The following is a 27,456-nucleotide window of genomic DNA, read 5'->3' as shown; positions in this document are numbered from 1 at the left end:
GGACCACCTTATCCTGGTGAAAGACCAGGAAGGGGACTTTGCATGACAGCGCTGCTAGCTCAGACACTCTCCTAAGTGAAGTGACTGCCACTAGGAAGGCCACTTTCTGTGAAAGGCGAGATAGAGAGATCTCCCGCATCGGCTCGAAGGGTGGCTTCTGGAGAGCCGTCAGCACCTTGTTAAGATCCCAGGGTTCTAGCGGACGCTTGTAAGGTGGGACTATGTGGCAAACTCCCTGCAGGAACGTGCGGACCTGCGAGAGTCTGGCTAGACGCTTTTGAAAAAACACTGAAAGCGCCGACACTTGTCCCTTGAGAGAGCCGAGAGACAAGCCCTTGTCCAATCCTGATTGAAGAAAGGACAGAAAAGTGGGCAATGCAAATGGCCAGGGAGCAAAACCCCGATCCGAGCACCAGGCTAAGAAGATCCTCCAAGTCCTGTGGTAGATCTTGGCGGACGTTGATTTCCTGGCCTGTCTCATGGTGGCAATGACATCTTGAGATAACCCTGATGACGCTAGGAGCCAAGACTCAATGGCCACACAGTCAGGTTGAGGGCCGCAGAATTCAGATGGAAAAATGGCCCTTGAGACAGCAAGTCTGGTCGGTCTGGGAGTGCCCACGGTTGCCCCACCGTGAGGTGCCACAGATCCGGGTACCACGACCTCCTCGGTCAGTCTGGAGCGACGAGGATGGCGCGGCTGCAGTCGGACCTGATCTTGCGTAACACTCTGGGCAGTAGTGCCAGAGGGGGAAATACATAGGGTAGTCGAAACTGCGACCAGTCCTGAACTAACGCATCTGCCGCCAGCGCCCTGTGATCCTGAGACCGTGCCATGAATGCCGGGACTTTGTTGTTGTGCCGAGACGCCATTAGATCGACGTCCGGCGTTCCCCAGCGGCAACAGATCTCTTGGAACACGTCCGGGTGAAGAGACCATTCCCCTGCGTCCATGCCCTGGCGACTGAGAAAGTCTGCTTCCCAGTTTTCTACGCCCGGGATGTGAACTGCGGAGATGGTGGAGGCTGTGGCTTCCGCCCACAGCAGAATCCGCCGAACTTCTTGGAATGCTTGACGACTGCGTGTGCCGCCCTGGTGGTTGATGTATGCGACCGCCGTGGCGTTGTCTGATTGTATTCGGATCTGTCTGCCCTCCAGCCACCGCTGGAACGCCTGTAGGGCTAGATACACTGCCCTTATCTCCAGAACATTGATCTGCAGGGAGGACTCCGTCGGAGTCCAGGTTCCCTGAGCCCTGTGGTGGAGGAAGACCGCTCCCCACCCTGACAGGCTCGCGTCTGTCGTGACCACAGCCCAGGATGGGGGCAGGAAGGATTTTCCCTTCGACAAAGAAGTGGGAAGAAGCCACCACTGAAGGGAGGTTTTGGCTGCTCTTGACAGGGAAACGTTCCTGTCGAGGGACGTCGACCTCTTGTCCCATTTGCGGAGAATGTCCCACTGAAGTGGACGCAGATGAAACTGCGCAAAGGGAACTGCTTCCATTGCTGCCACCATCTTCCCTAGGAAGTGCATAAGGCGTCTCAACGAGTGAGATTGACCCCGAAGAAGAGATTGGACCCCTGTCTGTAGTGAACGCTGTTTGTCCAGCGGAAGCTTCACTATCGCTGACAGAGTATGAAACTCCATCCCGAGGTAAGTCAGGGATTGGGTCGGTGTCAATTTTGACTTTGGGAAATTGATGATCCACCCGAACCTCTGGAGAGTCTCCAGGGCAATGGTCAGGCTGTGCTGGCAAGCCACCCAGGAGGGTGCCTTGACTAGGAGATCGTCTAAGTAAGGGATCACCGAGTGGCCCTGAGAGTGTAGGACCGCCACCACTGTTGCCATAATCTTGGTGAAGACCCGTGGGGCTGTCGCCAAGCCGAAAGGCAGTGCCACGAACTGAAGGTGTTCGTCCCCAATGGCGAAACGCAAGAAGCGTTGATGTTCGGGTGCGATCGGCACATGGAGATAAGCATCCTTGATGTCTATTGATGCTAGGAAGTCTCCTTGTGACATTGAGGCGATGACCGAGCGGAGAGATTCCATCCGGAACCTTCTGGTGCTGACATGCTTGTTGAGCAGTTTGAGGTCTAGAACGGGATGGAAAGATCCGTCCTTTTTTGGCACCACGAACAAGTTGGAGTAGAAGCCGTGACCATGTTCCTGAGGGGGAACGGGAATCACCACTCCTTCTGCCTTCAGAGCATTCACCGCCTGAAAAAGTGCAGCGGCTCGCTCTGGGGGCGGAGATGTTGTGAAGAAACGAGTTGGAGGACGAGAGCTGAACTCTATCCTGTAACCGTGAGACAGAATGTCTCTCACCCATCGGTCTTGGACATGTGGCCACCAGGCGTCGCAAAAGCGGGAGAGCCTGCCACCGACCGAGGATGCGGTTTGGGGAGGCCGAGAGTCATGAAGAGGCCGCCTTGGTGGCGGTGCCTCCGGCGGTCTTTTTAGGCCGTGACTTAGACCGCCATGCCGAAGGGTTCCTCTGGCCCTTCTCCGTCCTGTTTGACGTGGAGGAATGTGACTTGGCCGAGGGCCGAAAGGACTGAAACCTCGATTGAAACTTTCGCTGTTGAGGTTTCTTTTGTTTAGACTGGGGTAAGGACGAGTCCTTTCCCTTGGATTGTTTAATAATTTCGTCCAATTGCTCGCCAAACAAACGGTCGCCAGAAAATGGCAAACCGGTTAAGAATTTCTTGGAGGCAGAGTCTGCCTTCCATTCACGTAGCCACATGGCTCTGCGGACTGCCACCGAATTGGCGGATGCTACCGCTGAACGGCTCACCGAGTCCAGGACGGCGTTCATGGCGTAGGACGAAAAAGCCGACGCCTGAGAAGTCAGAGACACAACCTGTGGAGTAGCGGTGCGTGTGACCGCAGTAATCTCAGACAGACAAGCTGAGATAGCTTGGAGCGCCCACACTGCCGCGAATGCCGGAGCAAAAGATGCTCCTATGGCTTCATAGATGGATTTCATCATGAGCTCCATCTGCCTGTCAGTGGCATCCTTGAGCGATGAGCCATCTGCCACTGAAACCACAGATCTGGCCGCCAGCCTAGAGACTGGAGGATCCACTTTTGGACACTGAGCCCAACCCTTCACTACTTCCGGGGGGAAGGGATAACGTGTGTCATTAAGGCGCTTAGTAAAACGCTTGTCCGGGTATGCTCTGTGCTTCTGGACAGCATCCCTGAAATTAGAGTGATCGACAAAGGCACTCCGTGGACGTTTGGGAAACCTAAACTGGTGTTTCTCCTGCTGTGAAACCGCCTCCTCCACAGTTGGAGTTGGAGGAGAAATTTCTAGCACCTGGTTGATGGACGCTATAAGGTCATTTACTATGGCGTCCCCTTCAGGTGTATCTAGATTGAGAGCACCGTCAGGGTCTGAGCCCTGAGCTGCGCCTTCCTCCTCATCCTCTAGAGAGTCCTCATGCTGAGACCCTGAGCAGCGTGATGAAGCGGAGGAAGGTCCCCAGCGAGCCCGCTTCACCGGTCTGGGACTGCGGTCCGAGTCGGAGTCCTCACCGTGGGACCTATGTGTCACCTCAGGAGCAGATTGCTGCGCCAACTGAGGGGGACCTGGGGACGAAGAACGCACAGTGCCCTGCATCTGTGTTGTTGGTCTGGACTGCAAGGCTTCTAGTATCTTAGCAGGCCATTTGTCCATAGACTGAGCCATGGACTGTGAAAGCGACTCAGACAGTTTGTCAGCCAAAACTGCAAACTCTGTCCCGGTCACCTGGACAGTGGGAACCGGTGCCTCTACCTGAGCCGGGGGTCCCACCAGTGCCTGAGGCTCCGGCTGAGTGAGTGTCACAGGGGCCGAGCATTGCACACAATGAGGGTAGGTGGAACCTGCAGGTAGCACAGCCGCACATGAGGTACAGGTTGCAAAATAAGCCTGTGCCTTGGTACCCTTGCTCTTTGCGGACGACATGTTGTTGTCCTCCAAGAGATAAGTAAGGGATCACCGTGATCACTGAGGGATATATATAGCCCCAAGTTAACAGTACAGCCGAACCAGCAAATGTATAAAGATATATATATACAGTTCGGCACTCTGGGGGGTCCAGCACCGGCAGACCGGTGTGGCTTACCAACCGCTCTGTGTGGCCACCAGATTCCCTGCCCCAGGTCTCCCTCAGCTGCAGCCAGAAGTTCTCCACCGCAGAATGTGCTGAAAAAATGGCTGACGGCGTTCTCAGAGGAGGAGGGAGGTGTGGGCGTAGTCACAAAAGTGCGGGAATCTGGTGCCCCAGCGTGAGTAGTGAGGGGGGCGGAGGACAGCTCAGTGTACTCCAGCCCTCACTGTCGGCGTCATACCGACCATCCCGCCCTTTTCCCTGACTGGCAGGCCTGGGGGCGGGAGAATACTATACTAGGCCGCAAAAGCCGGGGACTAAAGTTAAAACCGCGGCCGGCCGGCAGTGCACGGTCGGCGCGGTAGTCCCGGACCCATACTCACGCCGCAGTCGCTGCAGCGTCTGGGCCTAAGGTGCTTTATGCGCCGTCCCAACGGGGACACAGAGTACCTGTGGATGCAGGGCCATGTCCCTGACGATACTCCGTCTCCTGTCCAGCAGATTCCCCCAGGGGCTGCGGAGGGAGACCGGTCCCAGTGTCTGGATGACCGGATAGGATCCCACTTCCCCAGAGCCCCTAAGGGATGGGGAAGGAAAGCGGCATGTGGCTCCAGCCTGTGTACCCGCAATGGGTACCTCAACCTTAACAACACCGCCGACCTGAGTGGGGTGAGAAGGGAGCATGCCGGGGGCCCCATAGGGGCCCTCTTTTCTTCCATCCGATAAAGTCAGCAGCTGCTGCTGACTAAAACGTGGAGCTTGCGTGAATGTGTGCCTCCTTCAACACAAAGCAAAAAACTGAGGGGCCCGTGATGCACGGGAGGGTGTATAGCAGAGGGGAGGGGTTACACTTTTTAAAGTGTAATTACTTTGTGTGGCCTCCAGAGGCAGAAGCTATACACCCAATTGTCTGGGTCTCCCAATGGAGCGACAAAGAAAATACATTTATTATTAGTGTTTCTCTGCATCATGTTTTTTATTATGATCATTCCTGGGGAAAAAAAAAACGCATCAAAACTGCATGTGCTATGATGTGATTTTTTTTTTTACCAGGAGGTGTAGTTTGGGTGCAGGAAAGTGGTGTAAACAATTCACATGAATCGCTTTGGGGAAGAAAAAAAAAAAAAAAAAAAGAAAAAACAAAACGCATCTTCTGGCAGAAAAACGTAGGTATGTGAGCTCACTGACCTCACTGAATTTAATAATGTTACCTGAGGTCAGATTACCTGTGATCACAGGTGGAGGACAGTGGGAATCTCCAGCTGTGACCGCAAATAGCTTGAGTCATCGCATGGCTCAGTCTCTACCTGAAGTTCACAGCCGGTTGTCATATTCTATGGCTGCACGCTGTGCCTTCTGTAAGGTAGCAAAGCTGGAATCACCATGGGACCTCGTGTGGATTATGTCGGACCTGGGCGTTTTGGGGGTTAAAGAGGTGAAAGGTTTTTTTTGCATTTTATTTCAAATAAAGGATTTTGCTTTTTATTTCTTTTTAGTTACCGATTAGTAATGGGGGGGGTTCTCATAGACCCTCACCATTACTAAATCTAGGGTTTAGTGCCAGCTGTGAGCTATCATTACCGCATATTACCCAGACTGCCACCTCAAAAGCGCAATCGGAATTAGCCAGGTAAAGTTCTGAGATTGTCGCATCTAATGGATGTGACAATCCTAGGTGACTAAAGGCTGCTAATTGTAGGCTGGGTGGCCCAATAAGCATAGGTCTCCCCAGCCTGAGAATACCAACTCCCACCTGTTGACTTTGTCTCGGCTGGGTATCAAAATTTGGGGAAGGGGGGGGGGGACAAAGTTTTTAAAATGATTTTTTTTAAAAAAGCCCCATGCGTTGACCCTTATTTTGATACACAGCCAAGATAAGAGCATAGCTGGGAGCTGCAGCCTGTAGCCATATATGCTTTATCTGTGCTGGGTATCATAATATGGGGGAACCTACAACAGTTTCTTTATTTATTTGTATAGCAATAGGGATACACACACAGCACCTCAAATTGGTTGCAGTCACACATGCTGTCACACAGGGTGGGGGTGCATCTGACTGCAACCAGAGACACGGGGACTGCCGGTGGGCGGGGAAAGCAGTGGAAATGTATAAGGTTAATGAGCGGCCCCGGAAGTAGTATGAGCGAACCCCGGAAGCAGTGTACAGCCACATGAGAGACTCGGTAAGTATAACATGTCTGCATTCCCCTTCTTTATTTTTCCTTTATTTTTTTTTTTTTTTTTTAAGGTTACCCGAGTTGCCAGACCCAGATCGTTACCCAGAGTTCCCTGAGAACTCCGGGCCTGGAATCGGTGCTTGGGTACTTTTGAACCCATGCGGATCCGTATTTTTACAGTCCAGGTCTACCCATGACTACTCACAAACACTGAAGAAAAAAAAAAGTCACCAAGCATTCGACATGTGCACGTGGCCTTATATTCCAAAAAAAGCAGTAAGTGCTAGTTATTTCCCTTTCTCATTTAATTACCATATTTTTCACTTTATATGACGCACTTTTGTTACCCCAAATTTTGGGGGAAAGTAGGGGGTGCGTCTTATAATCCGAACATATTGGGGGGGGTGTATATATATATATATATATATATATATATATATATATATATATATATATATATATATATACACACACACACACACACACACACACACACACATATATATACACACACACACACACACACACACACACACACACATACATACATATATATACACACACACACATACATACATACATATATATACACACACACACACACACACATACATACATACATACACACACACACATACATACATACATACATACATACATACATACATACATACATACATACTAGAGACCAGGGGAGGTGGGGGCAGCTTTGGAGCGCTGCTGGGGGCTGGTGAAAGCTGCAGGCAGGAAGCGTTAGATCTCCTGCTCCGGCTCATATAATATGCACTGCCGCTGTCTATCACCGTGGAGCTGAAACCGCACCGCGTTTATGGGCTGGGGCAGCGGCGCATATTATATGTGCCTGCGCCCCTCCTTTGATGGCACATGCCCCCCCATGTTAGATATGGCCCCCATGCTGCTGCCTATAGTAAAATAAAAAACTCTTTATTTACCTCCTCAAGCGCTGATCTCCCGGTCTCCTGCTGCCGCTGTGATCATGCACGCAGAGATGATATCACTCTGCTGTGCCGATCACATGACCGGCACCGAGAACCAGGAAGTGCAGGAGATTAGAAGCACAGAGGGAGACACGAGGGAGGGCAGCGCTGGAGAAGGTAAAGTAAAGTGTTTATTTTACTATAGGCAGCAGCATGGGGGCGATATCTAACACAGGGGGACGTGTGCCATCCATAGTGGGCTATGGGCAGCACATGGGGATGTGTGCCATCCATAGGTGGGCATATCTAACACGGGGAGGTGTGCCATCCATAGGGGGCCATGGGCAGCACAGGGGGACGTGTGCCATCCATAGGGGGCCATGGGCCGCACAGGGGGATGTGTGCCATCCATAGGAGACCCGTGCCAGCTGTAGGAGACGTGTGCCATCTATAGGAGACCTGTGCCAGCTGTAGGGGATATGTGCCAGCAATAGGGGACGTGTTCCAGCACAGGGGGATGTGTGGCATAAATAGGGGACGTGTTCCATCAATAGGAGACATGTGCCAGCAATAGGGGACATGTGCCATCAATGGGGGACATGTGGCATCACTGGGGGACGTGTGCCAGCACAAGGGGGCTATATTAAATATGAGGGCCATATACAGATTAAGGGGGCTAATTTTAGGATGGGGGCTATAAGGGACATATACCCTTAATGATTTGTTAGATGGACACTGGCATTATAAGACGGACCCCATTTAACATTAAAAAAAAAAAATCTCTTTTCCTTCACCAAATTTGGGGGTGCGTCTTATAATCAGGTGCGTCTTATAAAGCAAAAAATACGGTATATACCTGTCTATTATATGTTATTTTTATACAATCTGTCACTAAAATATATTGTTTCTGACCTTTTAGAGTTATTTTTCATGGTAAAAAAATATTATTTTTCAGTAATTCATTTTTCACATTCTAGGAATGTCTACTCCCTGTGTTGGCTTCTCACCTGTGTGAGTTCTCTGGTGTCTAAAAAGATTTGATTTATCTGCCCAACATTTCCCACATTCTGAACATGAAAAAGGCTTCTCCCCAGTGTGACTTTTCTGATGTCTAACAAGGTGTGATGTCTTTATAAAACATTTCAAACATATTGAACATGAAAAAGGCTTCTCCCCTGTGTGAGTTCTTTGGTGATTAACAAGACTTGATTTATTTGTAAAATATTTCCCACATGCTGAACATGAAATAGGTTTCTCCGCTGTGTGACTTTTCTGGTGTCTAACAAGGTGTGATGTTTTTATAAAACATTTCCCACACTCTGAACATGAAAAAGGCCTCTCTCCTGTGTGAGTTCTTTTGTGATTATGAAGACTTGATTTATCTGTAAAACACTTCCCACATTCTGAACATGAAAAAGGTTTCTCCCCTGTGTGAGTTCTATGGTGACTAACAAGACTTGATTTATCTATAAAACATTTCCCACATTCTAAGCATAAAAAAGGCTTCTCCCCTGTGTGTATTTTCTGGTGTCTAACAAGACTTGATTTCTTGATAAAACATTTTCCACATTCTGAACATGAGCAATATTTCTCCCCTATGTGACTTCTTTTGTGTTTCACAAGACATGACCTATTTAAAAAACATGTCCCATATTCTGAACCTGGTTTCACCCCTGTGTGAATTCTTTGATGTTCAACAAGTGAATTTTTTTGTGTAAAACATTTCCCACATTCTGAACATGAATATAGCTTCTCACCTGTGTGAATTCTCTGGTGACTAATAAGAGTCGATTTTCTATTAAAATATTTTCCACATTCCGAACATGAATATGGCTTTTCACCTGTGTGAATTCTCTGGTGACTAACAAGAGTCGATTTCTGATTAAAACATTTCCCACATTCTGAACATGAATATAGCTTCTCACCTGTGTGAATTCTCTGGTGACTAATAAGAGTCGATTTTCTATTAAAATATTTTCCACATTCCGAACAGGAATATGGCTTTTCACCTGTGTGAATTCTCTGGTGATTAATAAGAGTCGATTTTCTATTAAAATATTTTCCACATTCTGAACATGAATATGGCTTTTCACCTGTGTGAATTCTCTGGTGACTAACAAGAATCGATTTCTGATTAAAACATTTTCCACATTCTGAACATGAATGTGGTTTCTCCCCAGTATGAATTCTCTCATGTCTAACAAGATCTCTTTTACTGTTAAAATATCTCCCACATTTGGAACAAGAAAATCTATTCTCTTCTGTGTTCAGTTTTTGATATTTAACCAAAGATGTTTCTAGGTGAGAACTATATGCATATTCTGAATATGAAGTTGTCGTTTTTGCTTTAAGAGCAGTTTTTTTTTTAATGCCACTTTTGAGTCTTTTACTTTTCTTAGTAGTCTCTAATGAGTCTGAAGAGAGAACCTGTTTCAAAGGATCAGATGATTGACATTTACTGTGGAGGGATGAAGGAATATCTGGAGTAATAACATTCACTTCAATTGTATCCAGTATGATCTCAAGGTCATCTGATGTAAAAATTGAAGATGTGAGTTGTCCCTCTGATCTCCTGGTACAGTCATCTGCCAAGAATAAAATCAATTATTATTTTTGAACAAAATATTTAATGAATGTTCTTTGATTTATCTAATATGTTAAATACCTTATAGCCACTTTTACTATGCAAAGAGATGACCAATATGAAGCTGGATAGTGGAATGAGAAATTGGATAACTACCTGTCAGAAAGGTCACAGTTTGTACAGATGGGAGCGGCTGTGTTTGGCAGATTATTGAGACCTGTTGGTGACCCTTAGAGAACGGTGCTGTCGCCCTCTTTTTTCATGTTGTATACAGCAGACTATCAGTATAAACCTAATTTTTGCCACCTTCTAAACTTCTCAGATGACTCTAATAGTCTGATGTAGAAATTGGGGAAGGTGATGAGGAATATAGAAGGATACTGTTGGACTTTGTGGATTGGTGTCATGCTAACTATCTTCAACTAAACAAAGAAAACTAAGGAGTTGGTGATGAACTGCAGCAGGAGAAAGATGGAAGGTTTACCTGTCACTATCGCTGGTCAGGAAGTGGAGCAAGTTGACAGTTACAAATATTTGAGGGTCCACTTGGGCAGCAGACTAGATTGGTGGTGACATATAGAGTGGGTTTACGAGAAGGGGATGAGAAAACTGTACTTTCTAAGGTTGTTTAATGTGTGCAGCAAAATGTTAGGAAGGTTGTACCAATCCATAGTGTTCATCTTTTCCCCAATCATATGCTGGGGAAGTAGTGTGCGGGTGGCAGATAGTAATCAGCTCAATAAACTTATCAAGAATGCAATCTCGGCTGTTGGCCACAATCTTGACACTTGAGGAGGTAGTGGAGGAAAGAACTCAGAAGAAGTGTAAAGCGATAATGAACAATAATGCACACCCATTATATGAGCTGTCCATGAGACAGAAGAGCACCTTCAGTAACCGTCTAATCCAACTAAGGAGTAAGAAGGAAAGATACAAGGAATCGGAAATGTTTGTGCCGACTGTTTTCCATATAGTGTAGTGTATTGTATCCCTGAAATTTATATTTTTTAACATTTCTACTCAAAATGTCAGTAAAAATAAGTTATGTAGTAAAATTTCATTATTCACTAAGACAATAACGGTTAACAGTCAAATAGAAGACCTCATGGCATGAACCAGAAGAGTGTGGAGTTCAACTATTTGTATGAAAATCCTGGTGATTGGTGCACTTTAACCCCTTCATCCCTGGCCACTAAAACACCCTAATGACCGGGCCATTTTTTGCAATTCTGACCAGTGTCACTGTGACAGGTTATAACTCTGGAACACTTCAACGGATCCTGGCGATTCTGACAAGGTTTTTTCGTGACATTGTGATAGTGGTAAATATAGGCAAATATTTTTTGCTTTTATTTGTGAAAATGTTAGAAATTTCGCAAAAATGTTTAAAATTTTGCAATTTTCAAACTTTGACATTTTATGCCCATAAATCCAAGAGATATGTCACACAAAATAGTTACGAAATAACATTTCCCACATGTCTACTTTACACCAGCGCAATTTTCAAGACAATTTTTTTTTTCTTTAGGACGTTAGAAGGGTTCAAAGTTCATCAGCAATTTTTAATTTTTCCAACAAAATTCACAAAACCATTTTTTTTTTAGGGACCACATCACATTTGGAGTGACTTTGAGAGATCTAAGTTATAGAAAATACCAAAAAGTGACAGTCTAAAAACTGCACCCCTCACACTGCTCAAAACCACATCCATGAAGTTTATTAACCCTTTAGGAGCTTCACAGGAACCAAAGCCATATGGAAGGAAAAAATGAAAATTTAACTTTTTTTTCTTAACACAAAAATGTTACTTTAGCCATAAAATTTTGCATTTTCACAAGGGAAAAAAAAGAGAAAGTGCACCACACAATTTATTATGCAATTTCTCCTGAGTACGCAGATACCTCATATGTAGTGGAAATCAATTGTTTGGGCGCACGGCAGAGCTCGGAAAGTAAGGTGCGCCATTTGAATTTTTGAACACAAAATTAGCTGCACTCATTAGTGTACGCCATGTCGGGTTTGGAGACACCTTGAGGTGCCTAAACAATGGAGCCCCCCACAAGTGACCCCATTTTGGAAACTAGACCCCTCAAAGAATTCTTTTAGATGTTTGGTGAGCACTTTGAACCCCTGGGGGCTTTACAGAAGTTTATAACATTGAGCTGTGAAAATATTTTTTTTTTCTTTTTACCACAAAACTGTTGCTTCAACCAGGTAACTTTTTTTTTACAAGAGTATCAGGAAAAAAAAACGCACAATAAAATTTATTGTGCAATTTCTCCTGAGTACGTAGATACCTCATATGTGGTGGAAATCAATTGTTTGGGTGCACGGCAGGGCTCAAAAGGGTAGGAGCACCATTTGACTTTTCAAATGCACAGCCACCGAGCAGTGATGTGCATCACTGATCGGCCGCTGCAGGACGCATGGACGGATGAGGTGCAAAAAGCGACCCCAGACACAAAAAAAAAAAAATCCCACTGAAAAATGAGCACGGATCCGATCCATTATGTGCATCCCTGATCAGCACTTGGCCACTGCAGGACACACACAAGGATGAGATGCAAAAAACTATGCTGAATAAAAAAAAAAAAGTCCCGCCGATGCAGATCCGTTATATGCATCACTGATTAGCGCTCGGTGGGACGCACGGACAGATGATGTGTAAAAACGGACAGTGGATACAGAAAAAAAAAAAAAGGTTATACTCACAGGACCCAGAGGATTAGCAGGAGGATCACTGACCAGAGAAGCTGCAGGAGGAATAGAAGGCAGCAAGATGGACAGCTTATTACAGGAGCAGCAGGAAGGAAGTTGGACACCTCATTTGTGAAGACCCCGGAAGCCAGGAAGGACCCAGCGATGGAGGCAGATGTTATCGGACCAATGAAGAGCTCGGACGACCCAGTGACAGCAGGTAGGGGACGTCGGAGGAACAGCAGATGGAGAGGGGAGGGGGAGACCGAGAAGCAGAGGCAGGAGAATGGGGGCAGAATAGAGATTGCGGAGGCGGGGCAGATCAGTGGGAGCACATCTGCAGGGGGCAGGGTGGCATATCGGCAGCGCGCAGGGACATCATGGGAGTGCGCAATATTTACAGGAGGCGCATCGTACGGCAGCAGCGGCAGTGTGGTACTACAAGTACCAGCCAGTACACGCCACAGACATGCTGGTGGGAGAGCTCCTCAGGCCAACACAAGCCTGGGGAGGGCAGTCAAGGGCGGTCACTGTCAGGTCAGACCGCTCCATTGCACGCTGATTGGAGCAATCGTACTATGACGCGCAAACCCTCCAATCAGTGCTGGAGTGGGTGGGGGCGCCGTGTCTGCGGGTCTCCAGCTATGATCCTGCTGCTGAAGCACAGATCATAGCTGGATGTCACAGGATCAACTGTTTTGGACCATTGTTTTAACTGAAAACAGTGCGATCGATGATTGGCGGTTCAGATTTGAACAGCTAATCACAACGATCGTCGATGGGGAGTGGCGATGCCACCCCCCTTGGAGTCAAGCAAAGGTCCCCTGCTGTAAGAAACAGCAGGGGACATCATTTGAAAACCGTTGCTATGGCCACGGCAATCAAATGAATTTTAGGCAGTAAAGTTACGTCCCTGGTCGTCAAGTCCGGTACAAATAGGATATAACTTTACTGCCCGCGGTCGTGAAGGGGTTAACCTCTTCACGACACATGACGTACTGGGTACTTCATGCATCGTGTCAGGTTAATCCCTGCTGGCTACTGCAGGCAGCCAGCAGCGATCCCTGCACATGTCAGCTGATTTGAACCGCTGACAAGTGCAGCTATCAGGCATGAGTGGGTCCGGGACCCACTCGCACCTGTTAACCCGTTGCATCTCGCTTTCAAAATGTGACAGTGAGATGAAAAAGCGCGCCGCAGTAAGTATTTACTTACCCAGCGCCATTGGAAGTCACGTAACATGACACGTGGATCCGATGTTTGTCATAGTAGCACAGGTTCAAATAATTACTCCTGTAGCTATCATGAGTCACTTCCTCTTACACCCGGTAGAGCGCCGTGTGTGAGAGGAAAGCAGCTTTTTTGCAGATCTCAGATGTGCAGCTGTGATCTACAGAAAGGAACAAACGATCAGACTGCTGATCCTTAGAGTCCCTTTGGGGGAATAGTTTACTATAAAAGTAAAAATAAAAAACAAAAAAAAAAACCCTAAAAGTTCAAATCACCCCCCATTTGCCCCAATGAAAATTACAGGGTAAAAAAAATTATAAATATATACATACATTTAGTATCGTCGCGTTCAGAAATGCCCAATCAAAATATAAAATTAATTAATTTGTGCAAGATGCGATAACAGGTGATCAAAACATAGCATCTGCGCAAAAATGGTACCGGTAAAAACGTCAGCTCGAGACGCAAAAAATAAGCAGTCACTGAGCCATAGACCCTGAAAAATGAGAACTCTACGGATCACTGAAAATGGCGCAAAAAGTGTGCCTTTTTTGGAGAAACTTGGGATTTTCTTTATCGTTCCTTTGGGAGACCCAGACCATGGGTGTTTAGCTTCTGCCTCCGGAGGACACACAAAGTACTACACTTAAAAGTGTAGCTCCTCCCTCTGAGCTTATACACCCCCTGGTAGCCAGTCCTAGCCAGTTTACTGCTTTGTGTCAGGAGGCATACATCCACACATGCATTCTCATCTGATTTGTTTGACTTTTGGAAAGAGTTTGAAGAAAAGTGGGTCCATGTCTGGACTCACGGCATGTCCCTTCTCACCCCACTGTGTCGGCGGTGTTGTTAAGGTTGATTTACAAGGCTGCAGCCTTACATGCCGCGCTCCTTCACCATCCCTTCTGGGCTCTGGCTTGAAGTGGGAGCCAGCACGGTCTCCATGCCTGGCAGGAGTCCGGTCTCCATCCACAGCCCCTTGAGGATTCTGTTGGACCGGAGCACTCATCCCCAGGGACATGGCCCTGCGTCTCAGCAGCTAAGTACCTGAGACGTTTATGTTGGGGGTCCAGGTTCTTTATTGTAAGGGGAGAGTATGCTGTATGTGATTGTTTTAACTTTTCCGGTGGGTTCTCTAGCTTTTGCCTGAGAACCGCGCCGATGGTGCCTGCTTGTCTGCCTCGCCGCTTAAATTTAGGCCCCGGCTTCGCCGGAGGCCTAGTTTCATTTTCCTGCCCTCGCATGTCACTCATGCAGAGGGACAGGTTCGGCTCCTCCCGGCGGCCGTTCTACACAGGGGAGGGACACTCCCCACTGCTGGGGCGTCCCTCCTTCCCTGCAGGTCTCTATAGCCCTCCAGTTCCCGCTCTTTTATAGGAACGCCCTCTTCTCAGGCAGAGTTCACTCTGCTCTGGGACATCCTGCATTCTGCATCTCTGCTGAGGTGCTGCGACTGGGGGACCGGGCTTCGGGATCTGGAGGGCACACAACACCGCGCTCAGCGGTCTGGTAAGCCACAGCCGGTCTCCGGTTGTGGATCTCTGTATATTCTCCCTGGGGTTCATTCTCTGCAAAGCCCCCACTCCAGCAGCATGTCTCACACAAGGACTGCATGCACTGCATGTAAGCTCCTGCTGCCTGAGCAGAGCATTTATCCACACTGTGATGGTTGCTCTATCTTGGCGGTGCCACAGCCTGGAGTCTCACCCCCGGTGGTCTCTCAGGCTGCTGCTGCACCTGTGATTGAACCCCCGGCCTGGGTAGAGTCCTTTTCTAGGTCCATATCCCAGTCATTTGCTGAGTCCATGGGACTTTTGTCCAGGACTTTGATGAATATGCATCAGCCCCCCTCACAAGGTGCCTCTAATACTCTTGACAGAGGACTCCTATCCTCTGACCTCCGTCCATCGGAGCTCACGGAGGATTCATCATCTGATCCCAGACCCCGTCCTTCTAAGAGAAGGCGCAGGGTTTCCTCCCCCTCCCCATCCCACGGCTCTGTCTCAAGAGCTGACTCTCAAGATGAGGAGGATGCCCTCACTGGGGGTCGGAGGCTATGTATCCCATCGATTTCTCTGAGGGTGACTCAGATCTTAGTGATTTGATTGCTTCTATTAATTCTGTGCTGGATCTCAATCCGCCAGTGTCAGAGGAGCAGCTCTCTTTGGCAGAAAAACATCAGTTTACCTCGCCTAAGAGAGTGAAGAGTGTGTTCTTTAACCACTCCAGTTTTCAGACCGCTGTGACCAAACCCAGGGCCTGCCCTGACAAACGCTTTCCAAAACGTGGTTCTGATGACCGGTTTCCATTTCCACCTGAGGTGGTCAAGGAGTGGTCTCACTCCCCAAAGGTAGACCCTCCGGTGTCTAGGCTATCAGCCCGGACCGTTGTGTCGGTGGCTGACGGCACCTCACTTAAGGATTCCACTGACCGTCAGATTGACCTTCTGGCCAAATCTGTGTATGAAGCTGCGGGGGCCGCGTTTTCCCCGACTTTTGCAGCAGTGTGGGCTCTCAAAGCCATCTCTGCTTCTCTAGAGGAGATGCATTCCCTCACCAAGGAATCTATGCCTGAGATGGTTGCCTTAACTGCTCAGGCTTCAGCTTTTTCATCCTATGCCATGTCTGCCATGCTAGAGGCTGCTCACCGCACTGCGGTGGCTTCAGCTAATTCTCTTGTTATCCGCAGGATTTTGTGGCTTCGAGAGTGGAAGGCAGATGCTTCTTCCAAGAAGTTTCTTGCTGGGCTCCCTTTTGCTGGTTCACGGCTGTTTGGTGAACAGCTGGATGAAATCATTAAAGAGGCTACTGGCGGGAAGAGTACTTCCATGCCACAAACCAAGACCAGGAAACCCGCCCAGGGTAGGAATCAATCGAGGTTTCGTTCCTTTCATTCCTCCAACTGGTCATCCTCTAAGCCTTCCGCCTCGTCCGCTAACTCAGCCAAGGATCAGAAATCCAATTGGCGCCCAAAAGCGCGTCCGCAGAAGACCGCAGGAGGTTCTGCCACTAAGGCAGCTTCCTCATGACTCTCGGCCCGCTCCAGCCACGTCCTTAGTCGGTGGCAGGCTCTCCCACTTTGGCGACGCTTGGTTAAAGCAAGTCTCCGATCAGTGGGTGAGAGACATCATATCTCACAGCTACAGGATAGAATTCTCTTCCAGCCCTCCAAACAGATTTTTTCTCTCAACTCCCCCCTGCTCCAAGGCCGCCGCCTTCTCGCAGGCCGTGGCGTCCTTGCAGGCAAACGGAGTGATTGTCCCAGTTCCCGCTCAGGAACGGTTCAGAGGTTTTTACTCAAATCTCTTCCTAGTTCCAAAAAAGGACGGTACCTTCCGGCCCATCCTGGATCTCAAGCTTCTCAACAAGCATGTCCGGCTGCAGCATTTTTGCATGGAGTCTCTGCGATCAGTCATTGCCTCTATGACCCAAGGGGAGTTCCTGGCGTCCATCGACATCAGAGATGCCTATCTACATGTGCCAATCGCAGTGTCACATCAGCGTTGGTTGCGTTTTGCGATAGGAGAGGATCATTTCCAATTCGTAGCTCTCCCCTTCGGGTTAGCCACGGCCCCTCGGGTATTCACCAAGGTCATGGCGGCAGTGATTGCGGTCCTGCACCTCCAGGGGTTGGCAGTGCTCCCCTACCTGGATGACCTTCTGGTCAAGGGTCTATCCAGCGCAGACTGTCAGCGGAGTGTTTCGCTCACTCTCGCCACCCTAGCCTAATTCGGGTGGATTGTCAATCTTCCCAAATCCACTCTGACTCCGACCCAGAGTCTCACGTACCTAGGGATGCAGTTCGAGACTTTGCCGGCACTTGTGAAGTTGCCCTTAATCAAACAGCAGTCTAGCGGTGCGCTCTCTCCGGAGGCCCCGCCGTTATTCCCTCAGGCGCCTGATGCAGGTGCTGGGTCAAATGGTGGCCTCCATGGAGGCGGTTCCCTTTGCCCAGTTCCATCTGCGTCCTCTGCAGCTGGACATTCTGCGCTGTTGGGACAAGCGGCCTTCCTCCTTACAGAGGTTAGTGGCTCTGTCGCCACGGACCAGGAGCTCTCTTCAGTGGTGGCTTCGACCCCTCTCCCTGTCCCAAGGGCGCTCCTTCCTGACTCCGTCCTGGGTGATTCTCACCACGGATGCCAGCCTATCCGGCTGGGGAGCGGTACATCTCCACCACAGAGCACAGGGCACTTGGACTCCGTCCGAGTCAGCCCTTTCAATCAATGTGCTGGAAACCAGAGCTGTGCTTCTAGCTCTCCTAGCCTTTCACCACCTGTTGGCGGGCAGGCACATTCGAGTCCAGTCAGACAACGCGACAGCGGTTGCCTACATCAATCACCAAGGCGGGACACGCAGCCGCCTGGCAATGTTGGAGGTCCAACGCATTCTTCAATGGGTGGAGGACTCCAAGTCCACCATATCCGCAGTCCACATCCCTGGCGTAGAAAACTGGGAGGCAGATTATCTCAGCCGTCAATCCGTGGACGGTGGCGAGTGGTCCCTGCACCCGGCAGTGTTTCAGTCAATCTGCCGCAAGTGGGGCACTCCGGACGTGGACCTAATGCCATCCCGTCACAACAACAAGGTTCCGGTTTACGTGGCTCGCTCCCACGATCCTCAGGCCTTCGCCGCGGACGCTCTGGTTCAAGACTGGTCCCAGTTTCGTCTGTCCTACGTGTTTCCCGCTCTAGCTCTCTTGCCCAGAGTCCTGCGCAAGATCAGAATGGAGGGCCGTCGAGTCATCCTCATTGCACCGGACTGGCCCAGGCGAGCTTGGTATCCGGACCTGCTCCAACTGTCCGTGGAGATGCCGTGGCATCTTCCGGACCGTCCAGACCTTCTCTCGCAAGGTCCGTTTTTCCGCCCGAATTCTGCGACGCTCAAATTGACGGCGTGGCTCTTCAGTCCTGGATTTTGACGGCTTCTGGTATTCCTCCTGAAGTCATCTCCACTATGACTCGGGCCCGTAAGTCTTCCTCCGTCAAGATCTATCACAGGACTTGGAAAATTTTCCTGTCCTGGTGTCGCTCTTCCGGCCATTCTCCTTGGCCATTCTCGTTGCCGACCCTTCTGTCTTTTTTACAGTCCGGTCTGCAGCTAGGACTGTCCCTCAACTCTCTCAAGGGACAAGTCTCAGCTCTATCAGTGCTGTTCCAGCGGCGTCTCGCCCGGCTGGCTCAGGTCCGCACCTTCACGCAAGGTGCGTCTCACATCATTCCGCCTTATCGGCGGCCCTTGGATCCCTGGGACCTTAACTTGGTCCTCACGATATTGTAGAAACCCCCCTTTGAGCCTCTTAGGGAGGTTTCTTTGTATCGTCTTTCTCAAAAGGTGGCCTTTCTAGTTGCCATATCTTCTCTCAGGAGAGTCTCTGATTTGGCTGCGCTCTCCTCGGAGTCACCTTTTTTGTTTTTTCACCAAGACAAGGTAGTTCTCCGTCCGACCCCGGACTTTCTTCCTAAGGTGGTCTCTCCCTTCCACCTTAACCAGGATATTTCTTTGCCTTCCTTCTGTCCGGCCCCTGTTCATCGCTTTGAGAAAGCGCTGCATACTCTAGATCTGGTGCGTGCTCTCCGGATCTATGTGTCTCGCACCGCTGCGCTTAGGCGGTGCACCTCTCTTTTTGTGCTGACCACTGGTCGGCGCAAGGGCCTCCCTGCTTCTAAGCAGCCCGTTGGATTAGGTCGACCATTTCGGACGCCTACCAGAGTACTCAGGTGCCTCCCCCGCCGGGGATCAAAGCACACTTGACCAGAGCTGTCGGTGCCTCTTGGGCTTTTAGGCACCAGGCTACGGCTCAACAAGTCTGTCAGGCTGCCACTTGGACTAGCCTGCATACCTTTTCGAAGCACTACCAAGTGCATGCTCATGCTTCGGCAGATGCGAGCTTGGGCAGTCGCATCCTTCAGGCGGCTGTCTCCCACTTGTGAAGTTAGGCTCAGCCTACTTCTTAGTTTTTTCTGTTTATTCCCACCCAGGGACAGCTTTGGAACGTCCCATGGTCTGGGTCTCCCAAAGGAACGATAAAGAAAAAGAGAATTGTTACTTACCGTAAATTCTTTTTCTTATAGTTCCGTATTGGGAGACCCAGCTCCCTCCCTGTTGCCTGTTGGAAATTTTTTGTTCCGTGTGTTATCACCGGCTGTTGTCGTGGACAGAGTCTCCGGTTGTTCCGGTTCTTACTCGGTTCTACTTGTGGGTGGCTATTCTCCTTCAGCTTTTGCACTAAACTGGCTAGGACTGGCTACCAGGGGGTGTATAAGCTCAGAGGGAGGAGCTACACTTTTAAGTGTAGTACTTTGTGTGTCCTCCGGAGCAGAAGCTAAACACCCATGGTCTGGGTCTCCCAATACGGAACTATAAGAAAAAGAATTTACGGTAAGTAACAAAATTCTCTTTTTTTTTAACCCTTAGATAAAAGTAAACCTATACATGTTTGGTGTCTACAAACTGGTACTGACCTGCAGCATCACATCGACTCATTAGTTTTACCATATAGTGAACAATGTGAATAAAGTATCCCAAAAACAATCGGGTAGTTCATTTTTTTTGCAGTTGGAATTTTTTTGCTGCTTTCCAGTACCCTAGATGGAAAAAACTAATGGTTTCATTCAAAAGTACAACTTGTCCTGCAAAAAATAAGCTCTTATATGGCAAGATTGATGGAAAAATAAAAAGTTACAGCTCTCAGAAGAAGGGGAGCAAAAAAAAAAAAATGAAAAATGGAAAATCGCCCAGGAGTGAAGGGGTTAAGGAGTTATAAAAACAAAATGAAAAACTCAGAATAAAAGAGAAGCTCTGCTAATATGGTTCAGAAATTCGCATTTCGTTCTCACTGCACAATTTATATTCTATTATAAACGTGAAGTTTGGCCACAAAGACTGGACCTGGTCTTATAGGGACCCTATAAGCACATTCAGCAGCACGAGAAGGGACAGAATATAGATTCATCCTTCAGGATGTTAAAATTCTAGGAAGGAAACAGTATCATTACCCTCCACCTTCTTTTAGAGACTCTTAAAAATATTTTTTTTTCAAGTGATTTTCTACCCTGTCAGCACATTCTACGTATGCTGTCATTTGTAGATTACAGATCTGGGCAGGTAAGGGTCAGCATCTCCTAATTCTAGGCTGTAAGCGCTATAGAAGAAGGGTTTTAACCCCTTCAGCCCCCGGGCACTTTCCGTTTTTGTTTTTTGCTCCTTTTCTTCCGAGAGCCGTAACTTTTTTATTATTCCGTCAATCTTGCCATATGAGGGCTTGTTTTTTGCGGGATGAGTTGTACTTTTAAATGAAACCATAGGTTTTACCATATATTGTAAAAACAAAAAAGTGAGCCGGAGTATGCGATGGTATACATGGAGCTTGTGAGCTCATGTTCACACTGGCCATTAGACAAAGAGAAACCAAGGGAAAAATTGTGAAAACATACCCTGCTGTAACTAAATAAAAGCATAGTGCATATAAACATAGGGTACTTAGTAAACACTGTTTTTGATCAAAAAAAGTATAAAGCTATCCCACCAACACCAAGGTGTACCCAGTTGGGATAGTACCTACACTCTCTAATATTAAAACCTTACCATGGGTCTAAAATAGGCCTCAATGTGGCTAAGGGCTGAGAGCGACCGGGTCGGGGTGTGGCCCTCCCTCTTGGTGAGCTGGACATTTCATTCTGTGAATCCCCCTGACTGTGTGTGTCCTGTTGGGACCCGGTCGCTCTCAGCCCTTAGCCACATTGAGGCCTATTTTAGACCCATGGTAAGGTTTTAATATTAGAGAGTGTAGGTACTATCCCAACTGGGTACACCTTGGCGTTGGTGGGATAGCTTTATGCTTTTTTTGATCAAAAACAGTGTTTACTAAGTACCCTATGTTTATATGCACTATGCTTTTATTTAGTTACAGCAGGGTATGTTTTCACAATTTTCCCTTGGTTTCTCTTTACCATATATTGTGCTGGAAAACAGCAAAAAAATTCCAAGTGTGGAAAAACTGCAAAAAAAGTGTGATCGCACAATAGTTTTTGAGATTTTATTCACTGTGTTCACTATATGATAAAACTGATGTATCTATGTGATGCCTCAGGTCGGTGCGAGTTTGTAGACACCAAACATGTATAGGTTTACTTGTATCTAAAGGGTTAAAAAAAATTCACGTTTGTCCAATAAAAGTGGCGCACGTTTTGCGCCATTTTCCGAAACACATAGCGTTCTTATTTTTTGGGATCTATGGCTCAGTGATGGCTTATTTTTTGCGTCTCGAGCTGACGTTTATAATGGTACCATTTTTGCGCAGATGCTACATTTTGATCACCTGTTATTGCATTTTGCGTAAAACTTGCGGCGACCAAAAAACGTAATTTTGGCGTTTGGAATTTTTTTGCCACTACGCCATTTACCTATCAGATTAATTGATTTTATATTTTGATAGATCGGGCATTTCTGAAAGCGGCGATACCAAATATGTGCATATTTATTTATTTTTTAACCCTTTAATTTTAAATGGGGGGAAAGGGGGGTGATTTGAACTTTTAGGTTTTTGGTTTTTTTTTATTTTTTAAAACTTTTTTTTTACTTTTTTTTTTATTTTACTAGTCCCCTTAGGGGGCTATAGCGATCAGCAATCCGATCGCTATTATCTATCTGCTGATCACAGCAATACAGCTGTAAACAGCAGATTCAGTCAGTTTGTTTTTCCCTCTGCTCTCGTCTGAGGGAAAACGAAAGTGAAAGATCATAGCAGCAGGCGTCATCACATGACCCTGTGCTACGATGGCAACCACCGATAGTCACGTGATAACACACGTGACTTCCGGTGGGGGAGGCGGTAAGTAAAAAACATGGCTGCGCGCATTTAAATATTGCTGCCAGACTTTGGCAGCAAGATTTAAGGGGTTAATGGCCGCGGGTGGAAGCGATTCCACCCGCGGTTAGCAGGCACACATGTCAGCTGTTGAAAACAGCTGATATATGTGCCGATCCACGCTGCCTGCCCGCGGCAGGGGGCGGGGCTTAACGGGACACGATCCTGGACGGATAGATCCGTCCAAGGTCGTGAAGGGGTTAAGTGAGAAAAGTAATATGAACAGTTCCAGGTGGAAGAGAATGTTGTGGTTGGACTACACCACCGATAAAGTAGCCACAGCCGGTGACTGAGAAGAATCTGTGCCTTCTCTGCATTTAGTGGTCACTACTCACCTGGGTAGCCATATGTAGGAATCTCCTCTTTACACCGCTCATCACCCCTCACATATGTCTCTGTAGTATTAATATGGGTCAGATCTTCACCCTGAAACAAATATTGTAAAAGTCACAGACAGATGGAGAAGTCTCATCTATGATCAGCTCTAATCCTGCCATCTCCACCGTTCTCATTACACAAGTATAATACATATAATACTGGTGGATAAAACAAGACTGAGCACAAGACCTTCACAGCCGTCTACACATCATAGGGAGATTTCATGGCACCTTCTCTCCATCTACCTGATGATCCTGAGGAACATCGGGATCTTCTTGTTTACAGTCCTGTGGAAGAAGAGGACGCGGACATCTCTCTGGTGTTGTCCTCTTACTGTATAAGACTGGAGGAAACACATACAGGGACTGAATTTATTCCTTGCATACAGATAATTATAGGCCGTGTGTATTTAGTCCTGTCTATTACCTGGTGATGTGAGGGGCTGGGGAACCTCCATCATGACGTCCTTGTACAGATCTGTGTGTCCTTCTAAATATTCCCACTCCTCCCTGGAGAAATAGACAGTGACGTCCTGACACCTTATAGGAACCTGACACATACAATGATACCGTCATCCCCCGATCCCTTCATAGCGTTACTGTATAATGTCCCAGCATTCCCAGCAGTGTCACCTCTCCAGTCAGCAGCTCAATCATCTTGTAGGTGAGTTCTAGGATCTTCTGGTCATTGATGTCCTCATGTATCGCGGGGTGAGGTGGAGGCCCCGTGATTGGGCTCAGGGGTCTTCCCCATCCCTCAGACACAGGATCCTGACAGCGATCACTAGAGGTCTTCTTCACTACTGTGTAATCCTGGTTATGGAGAGACACAGTAATAAATCTCACTACAGACATTTCCAGAGACCTCACCTCTCCAGTTCTGTTCATCTGTTATTCCCATAGATAAGAATGATGTAATGTGACGTCATCAGAATCTCTCACCTCTCCAGTAAGCCGGAAGAGGATCTCTAGGGTGAGGTGTAATATCCTCTCCACCATCTTGTCCTTGTCCATATTCATCCTTGATGGGGCAATCAGGAGAATTCTCTTATATAGAAGATCTCCAGTGAGAGGATCCGATATTGAAGGAACCTGAATAAAAAAAAAAGATGACCCAATTGGGCCAAGGACCGACGGCGCTGTGAGGAAAGAGTTAACTTAAAATTGAATAGATGGACATTCATGTTGTTTTGTAAGATGAACAAACAAGCCCAGCTGCGCTATGACGCTGAGAGCAGATTCAAGGACTCTAGACGCTGAGACCCAAGGACAGAGATAAGACCTGCGCCTAGTCTAAGGGTACCGTCACACTTTAGCGACGCAGCAGCGATCTCACCAGCGATCTGACCTGGTCAGGATCGCTGCTGCGTCGCTACATGGGTCGCTGGTGTGCTGTCAAACAGGCAGATCTCACCAGCGATGCTGCGCTTGCACGGAGCCGGCGTCTGGAAGCTGCGGACACTGGTAACTAAGGTAAACATCGGGTATGGTTACCCGATGTTTACCTTAGTTACCAGCGCACACCGCTTCGCTTAGCATGTGCAGGGAGCAGGAGCCGGCACTGGCAGCGTGAGAGCTGCGGAGGCTGGTAACGAAGGTAAATATCGGGTAACCACCTTGGTTACCCGATGTTTACCTTGGTTACAGCTTACCGCAGGCTGTCAGACGCCGGCTCCTGCTCCCTGCACATTCAGGATTGTTGCTTTTTCGCTGTCACACACAGCGATGTGTGCTTATCAGCGGGAGAGCAACAATAAAAAAACGAACCAGGGCTGTGTGTAACGAGCAGCGATCTCACAGCAGGGGCCAGATCGCTGCTCAGTGTCACCCACAGCGAGATCGCTAACGAGGTCACTGCTGCGTCACAAAAACCATGACTCAGCAGCGATCTCAGTAGCGATCTCGCTGTGTGTGAAGTACCCCTAAGACAATAAGAGTTGTGTTTTTTTACTGAGAAATGGAAAGTTACGCTTACGCCAAGAATCGAAACTTATTTAGGCTTTGTTGTGAAATGAAACTTGTGTCTCTGTACACGACATAGTTACGCCCCTGTTAAGTTGATAAACCCTGTATGTGATAATAAACTGGCAGTCTTCTTCGGAGCGCACACTCCTCCATACCTTATGTGCAGATATCAGCGTCTGTCTGTATCTCATTAGGGCTGAGGGAAGCTGAGGGGGGGCCTGGGACTCCCTCCGCATTTGGTCATCGCTGGCAACAGTTGTGACCTATTGGTCAACCTAACATTTCTGGCGCCCGAAAAGGGAGCAGTGTCTATCCCAGGATCCAGTGGACCGTCTTGCCATACCAAGGACGAGGGGACCAGACGTGGGGAACAAAAACACCTGGCCAGGTAAGAGTTGAACCTTCTTCTGCTCTTTTGCTCCCCATCTCTGTTCTCTCTCTCCTCACCGCTGCAAGAGTGACACTGTGAGTAGAAAACTGAGTAATTGGCGGGTCACTACTGAACTCTGAAAGAACTTTTGCCAGTAGATGTTTTTTTCTGTGCTCAGTCTCTGTGTCTGTTTTTTCTGTGCTTTGTGTCTGTGTGTCTGCTTTTCTGCGTTTTGCCTCTTTGCTTCTGTCCTGTCTAAATGGAAGTGATATTCACTGCCTTAGTGTTAGTTGGAGGTGCCCTGTTTGCCATTTTTCTTGGATATAGAGTATATCTCTGGTACAAGAAGGGTAACCCACCACCATTCAACGTACTCCGCCCCCTCTGAACTAAGTTAGGACCCCACCTCAGGTAGGAATACAGATAAGGAGTCAGTCTCCGGGTACTTCCAGGATAGGTGAGGCTAGTCCAAGGGACATTCAAGGGTCTAAAAGCTGAAGAAAATAGATGAAGAATGGGACAAGGAATATCAAAGGACAGAGCTGGATGCACCTTGCAGCATCTCATTACGTATTACCCTGGAAAAAGAACAGTCAGTTAGTCCAAGGAAGCTTTTAAGATATTTGGATTGAAGGGGAAGGACCAATTGGACCCCAACAAATGGGACAAAATAAGAACTACCAGAGCAGGAGTAATAGCAGATAAATCATGGACTGAAGTAGTCAGAACTCTTTCTGACATGGCAAAGACAGCCCACGATCAAGGTTGGATATACCATGAAGAATCAGACACATGGGAAGAAACCGAGAAGAGAGTTAATAAGGATTCTGAACCTCCCCCGTACCTGTCAACTACTCCTGTAACGACCCCACAAACAGCAGGACCCCAGGGATGGACCTGCACTAATTGTGGCCAACAAATCCCAGATTGGGGAGAAACATGCCTGGCCTGTGGAGCCCCACGTTATAAACAAGCCACAGCACCAGCACCTCTTTATCCCGTAACAGAAAGAAGAGTCCTCATAGCACCACCTGTTGACCCAGCACACCCAGGTGCTCCCAGAGATCCAGTTCCACGTGCATATGATGTATATGGGTCATTCCGTGTCAAGTGGACCAGTTTTAAAAATCGTCCCCACTCGACGTTCTCCGATTTTGCTGAAAATTTATAAGGATGTACATGTATGTTTGAAAAGAGGTTCTGTAAATTTTTAGGGCCAGATCTCAAATATATTGGGCACTGTTGACCTTTCACTGGAGGCCCCCCCAAGTCTGTGGCTTCAGCTAAGAGGATTTTGCAAACTTTGGCACATAGCCATTAGAGTTCTATACTGGCTATGATGCTGAAATTTGGCATACTAGCTCAACTTTTGCTGCTAAACGCGATAAAATTATTACCGGCTATGACAAAACAATATTTCGGCCGCAATTTTGTGTCAAAGTAGCTTGCAAAACGCCTCGCATAAAATTTATGCCAAACTTTGCCCATATATAACTCGAGACCAAAAACCAATAGTAACTGGTGCTTTGCCCTGTACACCAAACATCTACATGACTTTGCATTGCTGCAATATCACGGTCAAAGCATATGTATTTGTGGAAATATTCACACCCACATATGATGAAAAACTTTAAAAACCCGAATTTTACCTATTTTTAGGTCAAATTTCCCAAAAAGGGTACCCCTAAAATATATTAATTCTGTTATCATTTGAAAGAGCACATTTTTCTCTACAAGGATCATTGGGGTTTTTTTTGGAGTCTCTCCATTTAAGAAAAGAAAAATGCCACTGAACATGGTGTTATTTATTAATACGCAATGAATGGTAACTGCACTATTCAAACCCTTGCGTTGGTCCATGGTGGTTATACCACAACCAATTCCCTAAGAATTGGTATTATAATCCTATTAAGAATTGTAATAATGCTGTCTTTCGAGAATTGGCAGCCCCTTCGCCTAGGAGCCATGGCCGATAGCCATGCAAAGCAAGTCGCGGGTGGTCTCTTTATCGCAGGTTCCAAAGCCTGAGGGTGGGTGTCTTTGCCTAGGATCCCAAGCCTAATATTGGGTATCTTTTGTTGGTTCCCAAGCCATAATGTTCAGTCTAAGTAAGTGGTCGGGAATTGTTGCTGAATTTGCAATGAAAGATGAAGGGTCAT

General features: G+C 47.7%; 1 protein-coding gene across 1 annotated transcript in view; it reads right to left on the bottom strand.

The window, feature by feature from the left end:
• The window catches only part of LOC142312945 (uncharacterized), a 156,945-nt gene extending 132,895 nt beyond the window's left edge, over window positions 1–24,050 (bottom strand). Inside the window, exons 1-6 of the mRNA XM_075351934.1 lie at window positions 23,905–24,050; window positions 23,596–23,775; window positions 23,390–23,513; window positions 23,209–23,306; window positions 22,921–23,011; window positions 8,375–9,794 (exon numbers count right to left, since the gene is read on the bottom strand). Of these exons, the coding sequence (XP_075208049.1) occupies window positions 8,375–9,794; window positions 22,921–23,011; window positions 23,209–23,306; window positions 23,390–23,513; window positions 23,596–23,775; window positions 23,905–23,982 (1,991 nt within the window). The 5' untranslated portion in view covers window positions 23,983–24,050. The remainder of the gene's footprint in view (window positions 1–8,374; window positions 9,795–22,920; window positions 23,012–23,208; window positions 23,307–23,389; window positions 23,514–23,595; window positions 23,776–23,904) is intronic.
• Window positions 24,051–27,456: the final 3,406 nt, after the last annotated feature.

The sequence above is a fragment of the Anomaloglossus baeobatrachus genome, chromosome 5 (genome assembly GCF_048569485.1).
Source record: "Anomaloglossus baeobatrachus isolate aAnoBae1 chromosome 5, aAnoBae1.hap1, whole genome shotgun sequence".
Classification (NCBI taxonomy): Eukaryota; Metazoa; Chordata; class Amphibia; order Anura; family Aromobatidae; genus Anomaloglossus; species Anomaloglossus baeobatrachus.
Note: the sequence above shows the minus strand (reverse complement) of the source record. Positions and strands in the feature narration are given on the sequence as shown.